The 21,641-nt window shown below is 32.3% G+C and overlaps 3 protein-coding genes and 1 long non-coding RNA gene across 5 annotated transcripts; 3 read left to right on the top strand and 1 right to left on the bottom strand.

Annotated features, from left to right (window-relative positions):
• The first annotated feature begins 2,732 nt into the window (after positions 1–2,732).
• Positions 2,733–5,139, top strand: LOC103851127 (NADH--cytochrome b5 reductase 1). Its single transcript, XM_009127958.3, has 9 exons — positions 2,733–3,024; positions 3,353–3,494; positions 3,641–3,731; positions 3,820–3,897; positions 4,011–4,091; positions 4,180–4,269; positions 4,359–4,424; positions 4,517–4,603; positions 4,816–5,139. The coding sequence occupies exons 1-9, from the start codon at positions 2,907–2,909 to the stop codon at positions 4,906–4,908; spliced, it is 846 nt and encodes a 281-aa protein (XP_009126206.2). The 5' UTR covers positions 2,733–2,906; the 3' UTR covers positions 4,909–5,139.
• A 244-nt stretch (positions 5,140–5,383) lies between these two features.
• Positions 5,384–11,136, top strand: LOC103851126 (AAA-ATPase At5g17760). Of its 2 annotated transcripts, XR_004455417.1 has the most exons (3): positions 5,384–8,505; positions 8,996–9,603; positions 11,074–11,136. XR_004455417.1 is itself a non-coding variant. In XM_009127957.3 (2 exons), the coding sequence occupies exons 1-2, from the start codon at positions 7,546–7,548 to the stop codon at positions 9,500–9,502; spliced, it is 1,467 nt and encodes a 488-aa protein (XP_009126205.1). In that variant the 5' UTR covers positions 5,384–7,545; the 3' UTR covers positions 9,503–9,742. The 2 variants fall into 2 exon arrangements, 1 of the variants encoding a protein (XP_009126205.1); XM_009127957.3 differs by lacking the exon at positions 11,074–11,136 and having other exon boundaries at positions 8,996–9,742.
• Positions 11,137–12,841: 1,705 nt separating this feature from the next.
• LOC103851125 (protein GrpE) lies at positions 12,842–14,405 on the top strand. Its single transcript, XM_009127956.3, has 3 exons — positions 12,842–13,193; positions 13,433–13,936; positions 14,019–14,405. Exons 1-3 carry the CDS (start codon positions 12,942–12,944, stop codon positions 14,175–14,177), a joined length of 915 nt encoding a protein of 304 aa, XP_009126204.1. The 5' UTR covers positions 12,842–12,941; the 3' UTR covers positions 14,178–14,405.
• Positions 14,406–14,691: 286 nt separating this feature from the next.
• On the bottom strand, positions 14,692–20,306 carry LOC103851124. The gene is made up of 2 exons (XR_629749.2): positions 16,846–20,306; positions 14,692–16,349 (listed from the first exon to the last, which is right to left on the bottom strand). It is a non-coding gene; the product is annotated as an uncharacterized LOC103851124 (long non-coding RNA).
• Positions 20,307–21,641: the final 1,335 nt, after the last annotated feature.

Raw genomic sequence — 21,641 nt, 5'->3', positions numbered from 1 at the left:
AATCATAAACTGTAAATCAAAAATATTTAAAATTAAACTCTAGAGTTTATGATTTATCCAAGGGTTCAGAGTTTACCCAAGGGTTTAGGGTTTAGTGATTAGTATTTAGGGTTTAGTGTTATTAAAATTTAGTTTTTAATGTATGATTTAGGGTTTAAGATTTTTAAACGTTTAGAGTTTATCCAAAGTTTAAGGTTTAGGGTTTAGGGTTTAAGATTTAGGGTATAGGGTTTAGTATTTTGCTAAAGACTTAAAAATATTTATTTATTTATTTTTTGTAACTATTTTTATGTATTTTTATTGTTTTATTTTAAAAAGATAATTTTATTTGGAAATTCAATGTTGTTTACTTTTTTAAAAGATATCAAATATCAAATAATCAAACACTATTGGTTGGTGAACCTAGAGGTTCAGCTTAGGGGGTGAACCCAAGAATTACTCTTATTTTAATGAATGTCCTAAGAATAAAATGCAACATTTTCTGAATTTTTTTTAGCAACAAAAAAACATTTCTTAATCTTTTTAGCCAGAAAAAAACATTTTCTGAATCTTTTTCAAAATAGTTAAATAAATGAATTTCAAAGTCAATCGAAGAATAACTAGATAATCCAAAATATGCAAGTGTATTTTAGGCTTGTAGCCATTGGGTTCTAAATATGTGCTTTAATATTTATTTATCGTGGTTATAAATAAAACAAGGAGCATCAAGAGTTATAAATATCTTCATTTAAATATTGTTGTGCTGTTCAGACTAACTCTGAGACAAAAGTAAGATGACCTAAAATAACATCTTCGAAACCGTTGATAAAAAAGAAGATTAATACGCAATTAAGGTAAAATGTCAAACATTCATAATAACAAGCCCATATTGTACAAACATCACCTGGACTTGCTTTATAAATAATGGAGCCTATATGAGCCCGTCTAAGCCTATACTTGATATAAGTGTAGCAACTGAAAATTTAATCCAATTTATATCTCCTCCTACTCTCTTCTCTTCCGCGGCCTCTTCATTGGCCGCTTAACCAATATCCATGGTCTCCACCCCCTAACGGCTAACGTTGGCTCCGTCCTCATTTGGATTGCTCAATCGACGTTGTGGTTTGCTGTCAGCAAGATGAATACTCCGTAGGAACGACTTTTAGCTTGTCAACTCCAACAGAACAATCCTCCTCCGATCACACACTCTGATCCAGCCGGTAAAGGATACATGACCTTGTAGCATAACAAATATGCTGGAGTAATAATTTACAATACAGTTCTTGTTAGGCTACGACGGTATATAGATATCAAAGTTCTTATCGAAATATTAGATAAAAATTAAAAAGTATAATAGATAAATAGTGTAATTATAAGTTTACAAAAACATATCCACTAGACATTATTTGTGAAGTGATTTCACACATGTCATCTCTACAATTATTTTCACCATAAAAATATCACATCCCTTATATATTAAAAGAAAAACATTACAACATATTTTTGTAGCCACATGTCATCACCACAATCATTTTTAGAATCCTTAGAAAAATATGTTGGTCTATATAAATATATAATAAGCTTTTTATTAACCTAACCATAAATTAATCATAAATGTTCTTCATTATTTCCTTAAATAAGAATCACGGAATTACCTAATGTGGCTAAAGTATATATAACAATTAATGATTTTGAATAATAAAAATTTGATAAAAATTAGTCTATTCTTTATCATTTTTTAAAATTTTTAACTTATTAAAATAAATTAAATAACCACATTAACTATATAATAAAAATTTAGATTTTTTTGTATATTATATTTTAAATTTTTTTAAACAAATATAAATGACTAAAGTTGTTAAAAATCTCACATTGAATTTTTTGTAATCAATGGTTTAAAATTTATGTTATAACAAGATACAAATGATTACGAAATTACATAAGTATGAAGTCTCACTTAATAAATATTATATATGTATATTAATATTTTTAAAAAATAAATTATATACCATATAACATAAGTATTTTAATTTCGAATTTTGTTTGATTTTTTTTATAAACATTTTGAAAAATTATTGACAATTTAAATTTAGATTTTAAACTTTGCATTGAATGCTTTTAAAATTATAAATTACTAAAACATTTAAACATCCCATAAATTTTTTATTGTTATCATTGATTTAAAATTTTTGTTATACAGAAATACAAACAATCAAAATTAATATGAGTATAAAATATTTTTAACAGATGTCAATATTAAAAATATAATATATATCTATGTTAATATCATTTAAACTTAATTTTATAACATATAAAATAGAAAAAGTGTTTGTCAATTTATTTAAGTATTTGTACCAATTTCATTATATATGTAATAGTTACTAAATTTTTTATTATTCAATATATATTTATTATTTCATAATATGTAAAAAATATATAATACTAAAAAATAATTAATGTATAATATTTATTTCGCGGAGGGTGCGGATCTTAACCTAATGGTATATTAAAATTGATAACATATTTTATAATTAAAAATGACATAGACAACTATATTTAATGTCAATTTCAAGTTTTGGTAACTAACGATGCACCACACACACATCACTCGGCATGCACAATGTGATCTACTGTAATAACTAAAATTAAAAAAAAAACACTTTGGTCAACGTAAAGTATAATTAGTATATGGGAAAAAATAATAAATGTTGCAAACAAAAAAAGGCAACTACAACGTGATGGGTGTTAGGTACACCAGATCCCATCCTCCCCTTTTAATGACGGACATAACAATGTGAGAAACAGACCACTCCAAAAAAAAGAACTGATTCTCTCTCTTCAACATTCTCACCACCACTTCTCAATCAATCCTCCATTGAGCTAATTTCGATTCTTTTCATTTCCAATTTGGGTTAAAGGAGGAGCCAATGGATACCGACTTTCTCCGGACGCTAGATCGTCAGATCCTCTTGGGTGTCTTCGTCGCTTTCGTCGCCGCCAGTGCCGGTGCTGCTTACTATCTCTCCTCCTCCAAGAAACGCAGAGGTTTGATCCCAAAGTTCAAAACTTTTCAGTTCATTCGTCTGTTTGGAAGGTTGAATTAGCCTATAGCAAGATAAAGATTGAACCTTTGTGGTTTTTATTATGTGGGTCTTAGTTAATGTTTGAGTAAAACTTGTGACTTTGTTTGGTTCAAAACTTTTCAATCAATCGTCTCTGGGTTCCAATTATAATGTACTTTTGGATAAGTTTTGGCCAAGATTTGTGTAGAGTTGGTCTGTTTGGAAGGTTGAATTAGCCTATACCAAGATAAAGATTGAACCTTTTGTTGAAGGTTTGAGTAAAGGTTGTGACTTTGTTGTTGGTTTTGTAGGGTGTTTGGATCCTGAGAATTTCAAGGAGTTCAAGCTTGTTAAGAAGGAGCAACTTAGTCACAATGTCGCCAAGTTCGTTTTTGAACTCCCATCTTCTACTGCTGTGTTGGGTCTTCCCATTGGACAACACATTAGTTGCAGGTTTGCTTCTTCATAGGCTCTTTAATGTCCTCTTCCTTGGTACCAAATCTCAAACTTGTGAAAGCTGTGAACATACTCATTTGTAGACTCTAGGTTTTGGTTTCTGTATGTATGTTGTGTTGATTATAATGTGGCGTTTCTGATAGGGGAAAGGATGCTCAAGGAGAGGATGTTATTAAGCCATACACTCCCACAACGTTAGATTCAGATCTTGGACGCTTTGAACTTGTCATCAAGGTATATATGCTTAAACAAACACTTCTCAACCTGACTTGTTTTTTGGTTCTAGTGCTCTAAAATGTTGGAATTTTCCGTTGTCAACTAGATGTATCCACAAGGAAGGATGTCTCATCATTTCAGGGAGATGCGTGTTGGTGACCATCTTGCTGTTAAGGGACCAAAGGTACTCTTTTATTATTCACAGTCTTGCTTACTTGATATTACAATCCAATTTGTTATTCTGTATCCTAAAATCTGGAAACTTTTTTGTTGTTTTGTTACTTTTTAACTTGACAGGGAAGGTTCAAGTATCAGCCAGGTCAGTTTAGGGCATTTGGAATGCTTGCTGGAGGCTCAGGCATCACTCCCATGTTCCAAGTATGTCTCATACATCTGCGTTTAAATATCATTTTTTGAAGCCAAATGTTATATGTTTTAAAACGCATTTGATTTCGCATTTGTGAAGGTAGCAAGAGCGATTCTTGAGAATCCAACAGACAAGACAAAGGTTCACCTCATTTACGCCAATGTCACATACGATGACATTCTCTTAAGGGTATAAACTGTCTCTCACCTTCTGCCTCTTTACATTTTCATAGAATGTTTTCAGACACTAAATATTATGTGAATCAATACTTTTTTCAGGAAGAATTGGAGAGTCTTACTGCCAATTATCCAGATCAGTTCAAAATCTACTATGTTTTGAACCAGGTTAGCCACCAAATCCAAATGTTTTGGCGTTTATCTAATAATGTAACTTGCCTATTTAAACCTTTTTTTTTTGTGTGTGTGGTGATGATTAGCCTCCGGAGACATGGGATGGTGGTGTTGGATTTGTATCAAAGGACATGATCCAGGCTCATTGCCCTGCACCTGCATCCGATAGTCAGGTGAGCCCCTTTCCTCTGTTCTTGATCTTGAACATACCTGATCATCACTTCTTCTGAATCTCTAATGCATTATGTCAATATATGAAGCAAAACCAATAACACTTTAAGTTAATAAATATTTGACAAGAAATAATGTTTGAGTGATGAAGATAGTATTTTTCAATGGTGATAACAATCTCTTTTTTCACGGTTTATGTTTGTTTGAATTGCAGGTCTTGAGATGTGGACCACCGCCGATGAACAAGGCCATGGCTGCAAACCTTGAAGCTCTTGGTTACTCTCCGGAGATGCAGTTCCAGTTCTGATTGGTCCCTAAAAGATGGAACTATTTAAAAAACTCATTTCTCTGATCAAATAATTTTTGTTACTGAGACTGGTGTCTTAATTTGAGTTAGACTTGTATTTCAGTTGTGTTATCCCACTGGGAGTTCCGGTTTATTGATTAACGATTTGGTTAGGCATATTGTTTACATGTACCGGTTTGGTTTGATATCATATAAAGACTTGTCACTTGATAGTGACATCCGCAACACCTACCCTATTTGTTTTGCTTTGTTGCTATCAATTTTGGCGACTGGCCTACATTACTACACATGAATCACTTTAGAAGCATAGCTACAAAAGGGTGATTGAAATTTGATTCCCTGGTGGCCTGGTGGAATGATTGATAACATATTTGTAAATTTTAAAAAGCACAAGTTTTCGTTAGTCGGCTTGTTCTTTTCTAAGAATTTTTTTCTTTGGTTGAATTATGTATTGCTTTTTGGTTTGTTTTTTAGTTTATTTTATGAAGTTGGCAGTGTTGATGATATCTCAGAATCTTTATCAATTTTTTTCTCTTGACATCATATTCATAACAGTGACGTGAAAAGATGTGTGTGTTTAAGTTAACTATGCATCACAGTGATCGTCCATAGCTATTGAATCATAGATTGGTTCTGTCCTTACACTATAACGTCACATGTCCGATTTTAATATTAAATCCTAACAGTTTCAGGAATGTGCATTACATCGGATAAGATTCAGTATAATTAATTTGTAGATCTTGGACTATTGTCTCGATCGGATTTTGTTTAAGCGACTCCAGAATGAGACAAGAGACTCAATTTATAAATTTATGTGCTAAATTTATTTCTTCTATACTTTCTTTTCCCCGCTTTAAAGATTGAGACGTGATTAATTTGGCTAATAGTTGCTTTAGATATTATAAAAATGTTTCAACATGAATTTACTTCTGAAATATTGGTGAAGTGAACGAACGACAGAGAACTTGCGTTGGTTTCAATATCTTTTAAGCATTTTATATTAAAAAAAACTTACGCAACTGTCCAAAATGAAGGATGAATCCATGACTCATAGTACACTTGCTTTATTTTCTTTTCTTGGTTATGAATCACATCATCCAATAATACCTCCTCTGAAAATTAATCTATTACAACACGCAATAGTCCCACATGCCACATCGCGACAGTATAAGCGAATCTTTTTGCTTTTGGTCTTTTTTTTTATATGATCAAATCAATCATCAAATATCATAAAATGCGAAGTTAAAAAGTTAATATCCGACCATAGATTGTGAACTATAATATCCAAACCTAATTAACATAAACTGATAAACACACCTACTAAAAACCTCCAAAACTGTTATCCAAGAGACAAAAGTACCAGCGTAATAGGTTTGTTATTGTCGAAATAAGGCCATAAGACTTTGGGTTATTTTGGTAATCTAGTTTCAGAAAATCAAGTTTGTAATTTTAAAAAGGTATTTTTTGCGTAAAGTGTATAGTATACTGTGCAAGATCCTGATGTGAGTATACATCGACATAAAACTAATTACCCTAAAGTTGGTTAGGTAATCGTTATATGATTTTTATTTGTTTGTATCAAGCAATAAACATTTCCAACATAATCAAATATAGTAAGATTGTTCATATCACTCGCACGAAATAATAGAAAATGAAAATTTCCTTTTCGTGATTATAGATCTTGTATCTACAATATGTTGAGAACGTCAATAATCCAATGGTTATTTAGTCAATGGAAATATTTCTACGATATGTGTATCATATTCGTTTTTATGTCGATTTAAGACGTAAAGTATAGGCTTTTAGTTTGTCGTCATCTTCTATGATGCATGCCGATTAGATTATTCACGTGCGTCTCATTAGATGATCTCGTTGTTGACGGTATACATAGTTTCTGAAATATTAAAAGAAAAAGTTGGTAATATAAATTACGGTGAAACAAATTAGACGATTTCTTTATGTAAGGAAATATTACGAACTAATTAATTTACTTTGTTATACTCTTTGCTTTCTTTCCAAAATAGGTGACCAAAACGTTATAGTCTGTAATCTTTATTTTTATTTATTTGTAAACTTATAGTTTGTAATCTTTCCTTACAAAAAGAAACTGATCAATCTTAAGGTTTTGAATCGTTTTATGAAACAAAATTAAAAACTTATAGTTTGTAATCTTTCCTTACAAAAAGAAACTGATCAATCTTAAGGTTTTGAATCGTTTTATGAAACAAAATTAAAAGATCGATATCAAATCTAGGCTATAGAACAAAACTACAGACCTGACACACTTGCATTAATATTTTTCGAGTCTTCATTGGTCAAGCAACAAATATTTAAATAATACGGTGGATATGAGTTAAAGTTTGAAAATAAATCGACATGCTCTTCGTGGAGAGAGACTTGTTTCTTTTGTCATCTCTCTACTCTTTTTCAATCTACTTTATCATTCTAAATATTTTCTAATAGTATTGTGGAAAAAATAGGTCTTTTCACATGCATCCATTGAATAAAGACAATGAGTTATTAAGAGTTAAATAATGTCTTTGTCCCCTAAGTGAAGCCTTCTTCCTTAAGCTTCTCTCCTTCTTTATATATCTCTCACTTTCACTCTCTCCATCTCCAAGAAAACAGATAGACACAATGTTGTTCTCTAAGGATCTTCCTTCACCCACCTCAATTTTCACAGCCTACGCATCAATGGCTGGTTACATGATGATGATACGCTCAATGGCCCACGAGCTCATCCCAGCTCCAATCCAAGAGTTCATCTACTCCACTCTCCGCTCTCTCTTCTTCCGTTCTTCTTCCACGACTCTCACTCTAACCATCGACGACGACAACATGGGCATGGACAACGAGATCTACCTCGACGCTCAGACCTACCTCTCCACCAAGATCAGTCCAGACGCGGTCAGGCTCAGAATCAGCAAAGGCCACAAGGACAAACACGTCACTCTCCATCTCAGCAACGGAGAAATCGTCGTCGACGTGTTCCAAGACGTGGAGCTCACGTGGAGGTTTGTTACCGACGGGGGAGAGAAGACAAACGGTGACGACGATGGTAAGAGCGAGTACTTCGAGCTGAGTTTCGACAAGAAGCACAGAGACTTGGTCATAAACTCTTACGTTCCTTACATCGAGAGCAAAGCTAAAGACATCAACGACGAGAGGAGGATCTTGATGCTGCACTCTCTCAACTGCCTCCGATGGGAATCGGTTATCCTCGAGCATCCTTCCACCTTTGAGACGATGGCGATGGAAGATGAGCTCAAGCGTGAAGTCATCGACGATCTTGATCGGTTCATTAGGAGGAAAGAGTTTTACAAGAGAGTAGGGAAAGCTTGGAAGAGGGGTTACTTGCTGTACGGACCACCCGGAACCGGGAAGTCTAGTTTGGTTGCAGCTATGGCTAATTACCTCAGGTTTGATGTCTATGATCTTCAGCTGGCTAGTGTGATGCGTGACGCTGACCTAAGGAGGCTCTTGCTTGCGACACGTAACCGGTCGATTCTTGTCATAGAAGATATCGACTGTGCAGTGGACTTGCCTAATAGGTTAGAGAAACAGCCTGTTGATGGCAAGAACCGTGGCGAGACTCAGGTTTGGTTCTACCTCTATGGCTTTGTTAGCTTCCTATTATTACTGGGTTTTGGTAATAAGAGTAAACATTTTTCAACCAAAGTACCAAACCGGACCGAATCCAAAACCAAAATTTACTTCTAAACCAATCAAACAAAGTCTAAATTTAAAAGGTTAGTAAGAGTTGAATTTATGTAGAGTTTATTGATTTTAAGAGTTGAATGATTTGTTAAATTTGTTTAAGTTATCCACAGAGATTTTTTTTAAGAATCATAGAATCATGAAAATAAATTTAAATTGTTGTCTTAGTAGCACTAAATTTTAATAGAATCATTAAAAATCAATTTTTGAATAACAATGAAATTTGTAGTTAATTAAACTATCACCAAACCAATAACACTAGATTAATGTTAGAATTCATAAGCTAATAACAATAGAACTTGAAATTTGTAACGACATTAAATTTTGAAAATTTTAGTGTAATTAAATTGGCATTTGTCTTGTGTTTAAGGGACCATTGACGTTATCGGGGCTACTAAATTTCATAGACGGATTATGGTCAAGCTGTGGAGACGAGCGGATTATAATATTTACGACGAACCATAAAGATAGGCTTGACCCGGCATTGCTACGTCCTGGTCGTATGGACATGCACATTTACATGGGACATTGCTCTTTTCAAGGATTCAAGACTTTAGCCTCTAACTATTTGGGCTTGAACGACACCACAATGCCACACCGTCTTTATCCTGAGATCGAGAGACTGATGGAAGGGGACGTAATTACGCCGGCACAAGTCGCAGAGGAGCTGATGAAAAGTGAGGATGTTGACGTGGCGCTTGAGGGTTTGGTGAATGTGTTAGAGAAGATGAGGTTTAAAGCTGGTGAATCGAGTCCAGGGATGAAGAAGAACGAGAGTAGATTGGAGATGGAGGAGATGAAATTAAGGCGTGATTCGGAGGGTTCTCCGAAGAAAAACAGCAAGAGGATTAAGAAACTTGTTCTGTTTTGGACTTAAGACGTGTGTCAGAAACTTGTATGATCCAGTATTAGTTCAAATAAGATTATGAGGAGACAAAAATAGATCGAAGAGGCTTACTATTGTAAAAGTTAAAAGAAGTTTGGACTCTGATATAAGTTTGTTTTTTAAAAGAAAAATCTTATATATTTTATATATATGGTTATAAATCGTTGTAGACCCATGAAGAAACAGGGAACTTCATTTTTTTTCATATAAAATATAGCCTTTGGAGGAGCATTGCTACCTAAGAATGTTTATCTTTATGTATGTTTATATCATTGACAATGCATATGCACCCACATATCCGGTTTGTTAGTCACAAGTAGATAAGATTATGAACTCCTCTGTAGATAAGCTATTTTTCATTTTAAAGTTAATAGAAAATTGTATTTCACTTTAGTTATATCATTACGATTCTTTTCGATTTCTCCTTCTCTATACAAAATTTCCTGGAAAAAAAAAACTCAATTCTTCTAAACAAGCTTCAGAATATTCATTCATGCTTATAGTGTTCAACTTTCTTCTTCGACCACCCTCAAAAATAGGGAAGAGAGGAACAAGCTTAGAGATCCTGGCACTTCTTGAATCAACACTACAACATATATGTCTGCAACAAAATCTCTTCTTCTGATCAACATGAATCTCATATCTCCACGTTCATATTCCATTAATAATCATCACAATACTTTCTAACTTTAATACGGTGATCACCTAAGAATGACTATAATTTCAGAAATTCTTATTGGAGATAACTATAATTCTTGGACCATCCCTTTGAGAACCAGTCTAGAGGATAATAATAAGATAAACATTGTTGATGGATCACTACTTCGCCCTAACATTATAATTCCCTATTGATGTGGTGTTGTATATTGGTATCCAAATCCAAATAGTTGGGTGTCTTCATCTTAAATTGTCAAAGGAATAGTGTTCCATATAGATGTGAACATATATTCGATTTTTTTTTTTTGTGATAACCGAATGTCTTGGACCTATCGAAATGGTCCATATTTGAGACCGAAGCGATCAGGGACCTAGCTTGCGCTGGTCACCGTGGTGGGTCACCGTGACCGTCTTCGGTCTCGGGCGCTGGGATTCCGCATGTGAATTCTCCAGTGGCCGAGATTCAAACTCGGGTGGCAGAATTCACAACTGTGAGCTTTTTACCACCATAGCTAAAAGCCTACATATATTCGATTTGACTTTAACATAGTATATTTAATTGCATTCTTATTGTTTATGGTTAATATGATGATACCTTAATCACCAAATTCTATATGTACGAGGAGTGCTGCTAAATAAATTCCTCATATGATCAATCAACCTGAGCTAAATTAGTAAATGTCAAAATTTAGAAAATTGGCTAAGTTGCGTTTGCAACAAAACTTAATTTTATAGTTCCAGTTATCAAGCAAATAACTTCTCTTCCCCGCATTTATTGTTTTGTTGTTAAACTGTTATTTTTATGACACAATCAATGTTATCAAGCAAAGAACTTATAAACTCATTATGGTATAAAAAATTGAAGAATGAATCAACATTATTTACCCCAGTAAGGAGCATGAGAACTGGTATGCATCATGATGACTTTGTTTCTATTTTTAATCTCAACAGTTGCACTTTAGGCATAACTCTCATGTCTTTCTAGAATCATTCTTCTTCACTTTCAAATACTTGTAATGGACTTTTATTCTTTCAAAGTGATTATAAATTACTTCATCTACAAAAAATACACTTAGAATTTTACGTGGGTTCAAAGACTTTATACTTCTCCTGAGAAAACTGACAATCTTTGTATGAGTAAATATTGTACACAACTGCATGTCAATGTTACACGTTGGTATGGATTTTCATGAGTGGTTTGTAGAGAAAATATCCTCTACATCATCGGTCTCCATTAATTATCTCTATTTGTTGTTCACAGGTAGACAAATAGTTGGAAACAATAGTTGGAAACAATAGTCTTAAAACCTTCAAATTCACAACATCCCATAACTACATGAACATCCATAAGGCCAGACCAGAGCATAGCTTTAGCCTTTGTTGTTAGTGGTGATGAATGATATCATCAATGCTGCTGAGAATTTAACTCATACTCAGTTTATTCATCTGTTTTCATTGAAACAAGACAAAATTAAGAGCGACAACAAATAGACAAATCTAAACAAACAAAGAAAAGAAAGCCATTCAGTTATCTTTTGCATGTCAATGTCCTCAAATACCAAAATCATCCATTCTTCATTCTCATAAAAAGTTTTTTTTTATAAATGTGGTAACTTATGTATGTTTTTGCCAAAAAAGTTTTAAAAAGATATATTATTTAAAATTTTCAAAAGTATATACAGTAAACCTCTATAAATTAATAATGTTGGGACTTTGATATTTTATTAATTTATAGAGATATTAATTTACAAAAAATTTTTTATTTAGATTTCTTATTTTAAGATATATTTATTCTAAGATAAGAAAAAATATTTGATTTTAATGTATAGACATTAATTATTATATTTTAAAATTTGAAATTTGTATTAATTATATTATATTATTTGGTGTATATAATATGTATTGTATATAACTTAAATGTGGTTGTAGATATAATATTATTAAATCTCATCAAAAATATATTAAGTATTAAGAAAATATAAAGATAATTTCATTGTGAATATAAAACAAAGAATATTATAATAGATTCTTATTTATATAAAATATGTATACATATAAATTATTAATTTATAATTTTAATGGGACCATGTATTTACATAGAATTTTCTAAGAAATTATTATCTTTTGTGTCAAATTTTGAACCAGTTCAAGTTGGGACCAGCGAAATTTATTAATTTATAAAAATTATTAATTTATTGAGTATTAATTTATAGAGGTTATACTGTATATGATTTTGCATAAATCGAGTATGAATTAAATGCCGGGTATAAAATGGCCCAACAAATATATTATAATATCTTATCATTGTACATCTCGTTAGGCTTAATTTCACGGAGCCCTTTCATATAGTAAGCCCAAATTGTAAAACTAGTTAATCATACCACATATTGCTTCTAAAAATTCACAAAGCCTTCACAACTAGAGTAGAGAGAGAACATTCACCATTACTAGAAGACCACTCAAACAACACTATTGAACTACTCCAGCTTGGCTGTATTGTGAAAATGTTGGCAAGAAAAGTAAATGTGCTGGTTATACAAAATGTGAAAATGGTTAATCTTTGATTATAAACTTCCAGAAATTTCCTCTCCAATAAAGTCTAGGAACTCCCTACATACTTCAGTTAAACGAGGACCGTCCGTTCAACATATTAAAACTACATCCAACGGTTAGATCAACCAAAGAAAAGGAGATTTACATAACAAGGAGAAGAGAGAAACTGTTTCCCTCTCTTCCTTATCCCTCGCCGCTAACTCTTTCACCCAACTCTCCGATGGCCGGTCTACTCAAAACGCCGTCTTTACACCTCACACCGTCTCTTCTTCATGCACCATCTGTGCCCTTTAAGCCCTTCTGCGTCTCCTTCGCCGGAGGAAGGAACACCAGCGTCTCACTCTCTCGCCGAGCTTCTCTCCGCTCCGTCTCCGGTGGATATCCTCTCCGGTTACTAAACTTCGCACCGTTCGCTTCTGGAGAATCCGAGACGACGGAGACTGAGGTCGAATCCAACGAACCCCAAGTCCAGGTCTTTTTCGATTAAGGCTCACTTCTGCTTTACCATTTTGGTGGTTCTGTAAACCCTAAATTGGGTAAATTAGGTTTTTAGGGTTTCGTAATTAGGGATACTCTGTGTACTTGTTTAGAATCTTCCGGTGAAAATTGTCGAATTTGAGTGATGGGTATATAGTATTTTGCTAAAAGTTTTAATCTTTGTTGTGTTGCGTTCTTCTAATTTTGTTTCTTATGTAATAAGCAATGGTTCAGGAGACGGATGGTGCTGTTGGTGTTGAGAGTGAAGATACTAGCACCGAGGAAGAAGGAGAAGCGGCGGTTACCATAGCGTTGTTAAGTTCGTATAAAGAAGCTTTAGCAGAGAACAACGAGGAGAAGATTGCTGAGATAGAAGCATCATTGAAGTCCATCGAAGATGAGAAGTTTCAGCTTGAGGATAAAGTAGCGTCTTTAACCAATGAGCTATCTGTGGAGAGGGATAGGTTGATAAGAATCAGTGCGGATTTCGATAACTTTAGGAAGAGGACAGAGAGGGAAAGGCTGAACCTTGTTTCAAATGCTCAGGGAGAGGTTGTGGAGAGTCTTTTGGCTGTTTTGGATAATTTCGAGAGAGCTAAGTCTCAGATTAAGGTGGAGACTGAGGGGGAGGAGAAAGTTACTAATAGCTATCAGAGCATATATAAACAGTTTGTGGAAATTTTGGGGTCGCTTGGTGTTGTTACTGTGGAGACAGTTGGGAAGCAGTTTGATCCAATGGTAGTTTACTAAAGTGTTCTTTCTTGTTTGATTAGCTGACATCTTTTTGATCTTTTTGGTTTTCTTCTTTGATGTGTAAAAGCTTCATGAGGCAATAATGAGAGAGGATTCTGCGGAATATGAAGAAGGTATAATACTTGAAGAGTACAGGAAAGGTTTCTTGCTAGGGGAAAGGCTTCTACGCCCTTCAATGGTGAAAGTATCAGCTGGACCCGGACCAGAAAAGACCCAAGAAGCTTAAGGAGAAGAAGCTAAGGCACAAGGAAACGGAGAAGAAGCAGAAGCGGCTTCGTCTTGAATGAACGACAATCAAGACTTTGCAGTTTTGTGTGTGTGTGAGAGAGAGAGTGAGAGAGGGGTTCGGTTAAGGTTAATTATTGTTATTCTTGTTGTGACATTATATCATCTCTACAAAGTTAAGAGAAAATAGAACGAGGTTTTCGATTAACAATGACAATTTTGAGTATCTAATACCGAAAGATTATGGATTTTATTAGCTGTATTCAGCTTTAAAATGAGGACCATGCAGACAAAATGTTGATGATATATGTCAGTAAGTATATGATATCTGATCAGGTTCGGTCAGTGGTAAGGTATAATCGGTAAGTAACTGTAACTCGACACCTCTCTACCTCACACACGCAAAACTGCCGAGTGTACGATTAATTATTGTCATTGTTATTTTGTAGCTAAAGGTTTCCGTCATGAACGTTTTTGTTTTTTTGGTTTATTGATACTTTTTCAAAAAGTTATTGATTGTAGAACTAGAATTTGATTACGTAAATAAAATATTATATTTTGCTTATACAATGTTTAATTTACATATAATATTTACCCTCCTTTTTTTGAAAAATTGAATTTAATGTAACAGATTTAAAAATATATATATTCCGTCACTTCAAAGTAATTTCTCGCTTCGTTCTATTGGTAACTATCACATGAAATTACGATGGGATATTTCGATGAAAAAAATAAAAAAAATTACGATGCGAGATCGCCTCCTCTTACTGCCTCCGGGCCATTCCCCTGCTCCATCGCCACTTCAGTTCTATCTCTCTATCTACCAGCCACCTTGACAAGTTTTATTTTCTTTCATCTTTTCTTTTATGTTTTCTCTTAAGTTTGGGTTGTTGTTGTTTCTTTCTAATAAGTTGTTATCAACATCAACGTTTCAGAAAATGATATAAATCTTAACATTTTACCAAAAAAATAATAAAATCTGAATTTGATTCAAATATTTATTAAAAATAACAAATAAATCTAAAGACTAGGTATTTTAAATATTGGGTATTATCTAATCTTAACCGAAATCCAAATTAACATAGAAAACCCATAAGTTAGTTAAATGTAATAACCTCTTTACCTAATTATATGTAATTTTGATGTTTTGGTATATAAACGTTTCTTTACCTCTAGGATTCAGTTCAAGTCAGACCGCCGGACCATTCGGGTCAAAGTTGGTTTAGGATCGGTCGGACCTTTTTCGATGGGCTGAATCAATTTTGGTTCAGTTGGGCATGGTGTGTTTGGACTCTGATATTATATTAGATTCTGATTTATTATGAGTTTTTAATTTAAAACCAATTAGTAACATGTAATTTGGATGTTTGAGATAGGTTGTAAAAATGTAATTTCAGTGATCAAGATCCGAAGGCATGACCGAGCTTTTTAACAAAGTTAGAAGAAATAGAAGCTCTTCAACAAATATTTCAGGATTTCAAAATCTCATACATACCAAGAGTGCAAAATCAAACTGCATACGGTCTAGCCAAGACAGCTCGTGCTTTTCATAGAAATTAAATTTTTGTTGGTTGTTTTATTTTTATTTGGATTTTCAACTACCTCTAGGTTGAGTAACGGAATAGCTTCTTGATGTAAAAAACGTATTCTTTACGTTATGTTCCTGAATTCTGATGGGCTCTCCGTTTCTATGATATTGAAACTAAAAACAAACAAAACAATATTAGTATCGTGTTGCTGGCTAAGTCATAAGTGTCACAGACGTAGATTATTTTAATAGGTGCATCTTGTAGATAAAACATATTGTAGGCACAAATATATGTAAAATAATGTGAAAGTGGGTGCATCATGTAGACAAAACACATTATACGCACACATATATGTAAAATAATGTGAAAGTGGGTGCATTGAACTCTCACCCGAAAGAATTGCGGGGTGCAACTATTCCCAGCTAAAGTTCCAAAAAAACTGTTCCCAACTAAGCTAATTTAGTTATAAATTTAATATGTAATATGAACATAATTAACATTTTATGGGTGCACTCGCACCCGCAAGTACCAACAACATAGATCCATCCACTCCTTCGTTTGTCAGGAAGTTGAGTTGTGACGTTCACGATTTGCGAGGAGAATCATTTTTGTTGAACCAAGACAAGATGCTTTACACCTGAATTCTGCAGCAAATGAGCAAATCCATATGCCACGCCAGAACACGTGAAGCACGTGGAGAAAACCGCTAGTTACGATCAATTGATATACCAAAAATGAAGATCAGTTTTTCTTCATAGAAATATTTTTTATAACCGATGGAATGTCAAGCCAAAAGGTAAACATGATTCTGCCACTAATTATAATTTTTTTTATGAAACACGACCAATTATAATTAAAATTCAAATTAAATAGTGATAATTTCAACAACTCAACCTTCCTAATATGTCAGTTATTCTTTTGGTAACACTTAGGTGTCCTCGGCCTCGACATATCTGGTTAATGTATTATTTTGTGCTATTATATAGATATATATAAAAGGTGAAAAGCAAATAATAGTTCATTGAATAAGAAATGAGATTGATGAGCTAAAATAAACGTTTGTGATGTGAGAAAAGGTATGCCAAAAATACTGTTGAGCAACTAAATGTTACGGGCATATGTATTAATCCTTTTCCATACCTTTTTACCAATAATTAACCAAACTTGTCTCGTCGTATAATGAGTGTCATATCCTAAATTAAATGAGAAGAGTCTTAGTTCACACCTGTGCTAATATGTATGAACCACACTTGTTATTTTCGTTAAACCACAAAACTATGGAAGAAAATAGAACCGAAAATTATTGACTCTTCGGTTTTATTTCGTTTTTAATTACAAATTTATTTTCATAAGAAACTCAAAAAGATAATAAACTCAAATTAAGGAGTGGATAGCTTCTCACCATAAATTTTTGACTTGAAATAATTAATAGCCTAACGTTGGTTTTGATCAGAAAATATGCTATACCCTTAGTCTTTTTTTTTGGACATCAAAAAGCTATTCTAATGTTATACCATTAGTCTTTTCAGTCCTATATGCTTGAAAGATATTGTAAGGGTTTAACACCATATGAAAACTATGTTCGTGTACTATAAATGTATACAGTCCCGTATAATAACGTATCTAACCGGAATATGAATATATACTTGAGTGATGAAGAGTTAACTAGCTTTCGATTTTTAATCTCATTTTGAATTATACTTAATCATGATGATGCTAAATATGTATTATTACTAACAATTTAACATCATCTATTAATCATATGATTCATGCAAAAAACATCGCATTTTATCATGATTTATGCATATTATCTTTTGACTACTTATTGGTCCTGCTCCACCTATGCCCTATATTTAATTAGTTATGTTTATAGACGCATAGCTTAAACATAAATATATGCATGAACGACTGTCGTCAGTGAATATGCAAAATGGTCCTGACATACATTTCATATTCATACTTTAATACCCAATTGCTTCATATAAGAGAAAAAAAGTAAAACATAGGAGACCATTGGGTGCGGTCTAAATAGTAATAAAATTATGTAGATACATATATATATATATACACAGTAGATATTTTGGTTAGTATTAATTGCGGTGGGGATGCATAGGGATCTAAATTTTTGGAACCATAAATTGAAAATTAGAGAGAAAATACCCTATATATGATTATGTTCATGACCTAAAATTGATTTTGGCTAATATACTTTTTAGAATACCATCAATCAAATCATTTTTATTACTCGGTTTCGACAGCGGGCATCCTGGATTAATTCGCTTGCCGACTAGAGCTTTCTGTTATTTAATTTCCTGGCATCAACATCTTTCTCTTTTGAGACTGCTAACAACTTTTTTATACGTTAAATTTCACTATATATAGTATATGTCCTATACATTTTTAGAAATCGTTTCTGAAAATAAATACTTATTGCTTTTTCTTGCCTATGAAAGATAATAAGATATACCTCCTTCCTTTATATTATATTATGTCTTAGAAAAACAATTTTATTTCATTTTTAATGATTCCAACTTTCGTTGCAAACTTTATATTTATTTAATATAAAAATTTATTTTGACACTATGAATATAGAGTATAATTTATTTAGTGTGAAATGATAGATTTATAAAGCACTAGTTCTTGTTTACGAAAAACTCAAGTATCATTATTTGAAAATAGAGGGATTATGTTTTTTGTTTTGAAAAAAAACAGAGGGATTATGTTACGTGGTTAAAGTACGTCCCAATATTTATAAATGTACTATTCATTAATCTGTAATGTTGAGGACAAATGACATAATTAAACTTTTAATTTAATAGCAACTATATAAAACAAAAAATAAGATTTTTGATTTGTCGCACTCACATTTAATGATGCATGCATTTTATTTGCCATAAAACTAGTGACATGGGTATATGAAGCTGTGCTTAAGAAGTTGTCAACGTAGCGAAGAATGGTCGCCCATTTCTTCAATGAGATCACCTGCTTGGCCCGGCCATTTTTATTGACACGAGCAGAAATAGACCATTTTCATATTCCCTCCATATCACTTTTAGTGATGTTTAAAGAAATTTTTTTTGTTTCAAAATAATTAATGTTTTCAGTATTCTAAATATAATTTAATATCATTTAAATTTTGTGACCAATTATAAAATATTGTCCTTTTTCTTATTAGTTAAACTAATTTTATTTAATGATATTTTTATGTAATCAATGTAAATTGTATAAAAATTTATATTTTCTTAATTCATGTGTAAAAATCTTAAAAACCACTTATATTGATACAGAGGGAGTAATAAACTACAATCAATGAAACCAATAAATAATGAAACTAATAAATAGTAATTATATTAAGTGTGGACATCATCCCATTCCAGTTTTACCCAAAAGAAAAAAAAAATTCCATTCCAGACCACACCAATCCTCGTCGCTCTTCACTTTTCCACCTTCCACTAATCCACACCAACGTTAGATTGAACTGTTGTCTCAAATTTTTTTCCGCTCAAATTTCACCTAAAAAAGCAGTCCATGTTATCCATCCATTTAAGTATATTACGGTTAAATACCAATTTTGTTTCAGAATAAATGATATTTTAGAAAATTATTATTGTTTCAAAATAAATGATGTATTCATATTTTTATATTATGTGTTGTACAACATTGATATGTCAATATTTCTGGCAAAATTCTTAAGGATAAACAAATATTTTTAGCTCGAGTAGAAAAATATTAAAATTGATGTTCGGAATTTTTATAATTAAGTGATATCTGAGATAAGACCAAACAAAAACTTCTGGATTTGTGAAATGAATGGTTTTTGCCAAAAGTTTCATAGTTTTATAAAATATTAAAATTCCATAAACAGTGTTGTTTTTGGAGCTTCTTGTCTCATATATTTTTGATATGATTTTTAATTGAAATAATCTTTGACACTTTATTCAGAGCTAAAACATCGAATCTAGCTAAATATTACTCCTTTTATTTCATAATACATGATGTTTTGGCTTAAACACAAAGATTAAAAAATTTACTTTTTAAAATATAATTTAAAAATTATATTTCCAATTACAAAATTGACTGTACTATTTTGATTTGTTACGCAGTTTTCAGTACTGAAAAAATCTTAGATTATCATCAACTTGATAGTCAAATGTCCAAACAGACTATGATGCTTTTTTCAAAGATGTTTACCGGCTTTGACTATACTTGATTGGAGAAGTGCTAAAAGTTACTCCCTAGTGCAATTAGACGTCGCGAAAGTAATTTGTCCCAAAAAAAAGAATAACTTAAGTAGACATGGATAATAAAAAAAACTTCAATAGATATGTAACATGCAAAAAATAACATTGGAATAGCAATAACATTGGAATAACCAGTTTAGCTAACTTTAGAAGATATCATACATTATAAAGTTGTCTTGTTTTTAAAAGACCATTACCACACTTACTACCAGAAGGCAGAAACTCAATTGCAGAGCTAACAAAATATAGCGACGAATCAATGGGACAAACCATAGCTCGGCGTATACACCTCCTCTACACCAAGTAAGCAACCCATTATTAACCTGCTAAGAATAACAAAACAACTACGACCTCCCATCATAGATCATCCATCGCAAAAGAAGAAGAAACTAGCCTTTCTAGATATACACATCAAAACCACGAAAAGAAAGTCGATGGGAAAGTAAAAAGAAAAGAGCAAGAACATGAGAATTTATTCTAATTTGCGATTAAAAGAGGCAACCACCGAGGATGGAGCACATGTGTGATTTAGAGCGAAAAATTGTCATTGTTGTCCTTTATTATTATTATTATTTTTTTTTGAAACACAAATTGTCATTGTTGTTCAGAAACCTAACTACCTATAAATTTATCTTTATTAAAATATAAAAGTTACATTTTATAAAAATCAAACTTGAAACAGTGACACTATTCCTACACAGTGTACAAATATAATTATTTGATCAATCAGTAGAATTATAAGAAGACTTCAACTTGTTCTTAAAAGTTTTTTTTGATAAATTGTTCTTAAAAGTTAACGCTAGGATTCGTAGGAATAGTGTGGAAATACTAAAATATAAACAAAACAGATGGAAGTCTCCAAGTGAAACGTGGACACATAGGTATAAAGAATTGTCACAATTTATTCATAACATGTTAGTTAATATGGGTCCCCCTTTCCTCTCGAGTCAAGAGTCGTCGAAGGCGTCTTTATTAAGAACCATCCAATAATCATGCTTTATATTTGCGGAAAATTAGCAGTGGACGTGGGGTTCCTTTAGGTTTTAGTGTCTTGTTTTGTTTACGTAGTTTGAGTTTACAGAATAAATTAGGATCAAAAGACGTAACTACGAAAAAAGGAACATTCATGGAAATTGTGTTGATAAAAAGGATTATTTTAAATAGTTAAAGACTTCAAGAAGATGAGTAAACGCACATTTACAAAAAGCTATATACCCAAACCAACTACTGTCATATCTCAATGATTAACCTAACCCATCTACTTGTCACTTTTGGCCTATCTCTTTGAAGAGAGAAAGAGAGATTACAATCCTCATTCTACTCCAAAAAGTCTAACTTTTGCTTTACCCCGAGGTTGCATGGATTACATGTTTAATTTTTTTGGCACGTGGACTGTTAACAACACTTCCTACGTCGATTGGCTCTCTCGAAGTCTATATCATATCCTCTCTTTTGTTCTAGTGCTCCCTCTAGATATAATAGATTGATGTTTTAAATTTATGCACATATTAAAAATATATTTTAATATATTAATTTTGTTAGTTTTATTTGATTTTCAGTAAAGTTTTATCCCTTATATTTTTAATTTTTAATTTTAAAATAAAATAAATTAAAATAAAATATAAGTTGTTTATATATAAAAAGAAAAAATTAAAAAATATCTTTTGTATATAAAGAGAGTATACTTTAATATGT

This window comes from Brassica rapa, chromosome A02, assembly GCF_000309985.2.
Source record: "Brassica rapa cultivar Chiifu-401-42 chromosome A02, CAAS_Brap_v3.01, whole genome shotgun sequence".
In the NCBI taxonomy this organism is placed as follows: domain Eukaryota; kingdom Viridiplantae; phylum Streptophyta; class Magnoliopsida; order Brassicales; family Brassicaceae; genus Brassica; species Brassica rapa.
Note: the sequence above shows the minus strand (reverse complement) of the source record. Positions and strands in the feature narration are given on the sequence as shown.

Bases quoted from the DNA above. Each gene is read 5' to 3' on its own strand.
- LOC103851127 (XM_009127958.3), top strand. From the start codon at position 2,907: ATGGATACCGACTTTCTCCGGACGCTAGATCGTCAGATCCTCTTGGGT. The intron at 4,270-4,358 runs GTATAAACTGTC...TACTTTTTTCAG, and splicing joins ACGATGACATTCTCTTAAGG to GAAGAATTGGAGAGTCTTAC. The intron at 4,604-4,815 runs GTGAGCCCCTTT...TTTGAATTGCAG, and splicing joins CACCTGCATCCGATAGTCAG to GTCTTGAGATGTGGACCACC.
- LOC103851126 (XM_009127957.3), top strand. From the start codon at position 7,546: ATGTTGTTCTCTAAGGATCTTCCTTCACCCACCTCAATTTTCACAGCC. The intron at 8,506-8,995 runs GTTTGGTTCTAC...CTTGTGTTTAAG, and splicing joins AGAACCGTGGCGAGACTCAG to GGACCATTGACGTTATCGGG.
- LOC103851125 (XM_009127956.3), top strand. From the start codon at position 12,942: ATGGCCGGTCTACTCAAAACGCCGTCTTTACACCTCACACCGTCTCTT. The intron at 13,194-13,432 runs GTCTTTTTCGAT...GCAATGGTTCAG, and splicing joins CCAACGAACCCCAAGTCCAG to GAGACGGATGGTGCTGTTGG. The intron at 13,937-14,018 runs GTAGTTTACTAA...GATGTGTAAAAG, and splicing joins GGAAGCAGTTTGATCCAATG to CTTCATGAGGCAATAATGAG.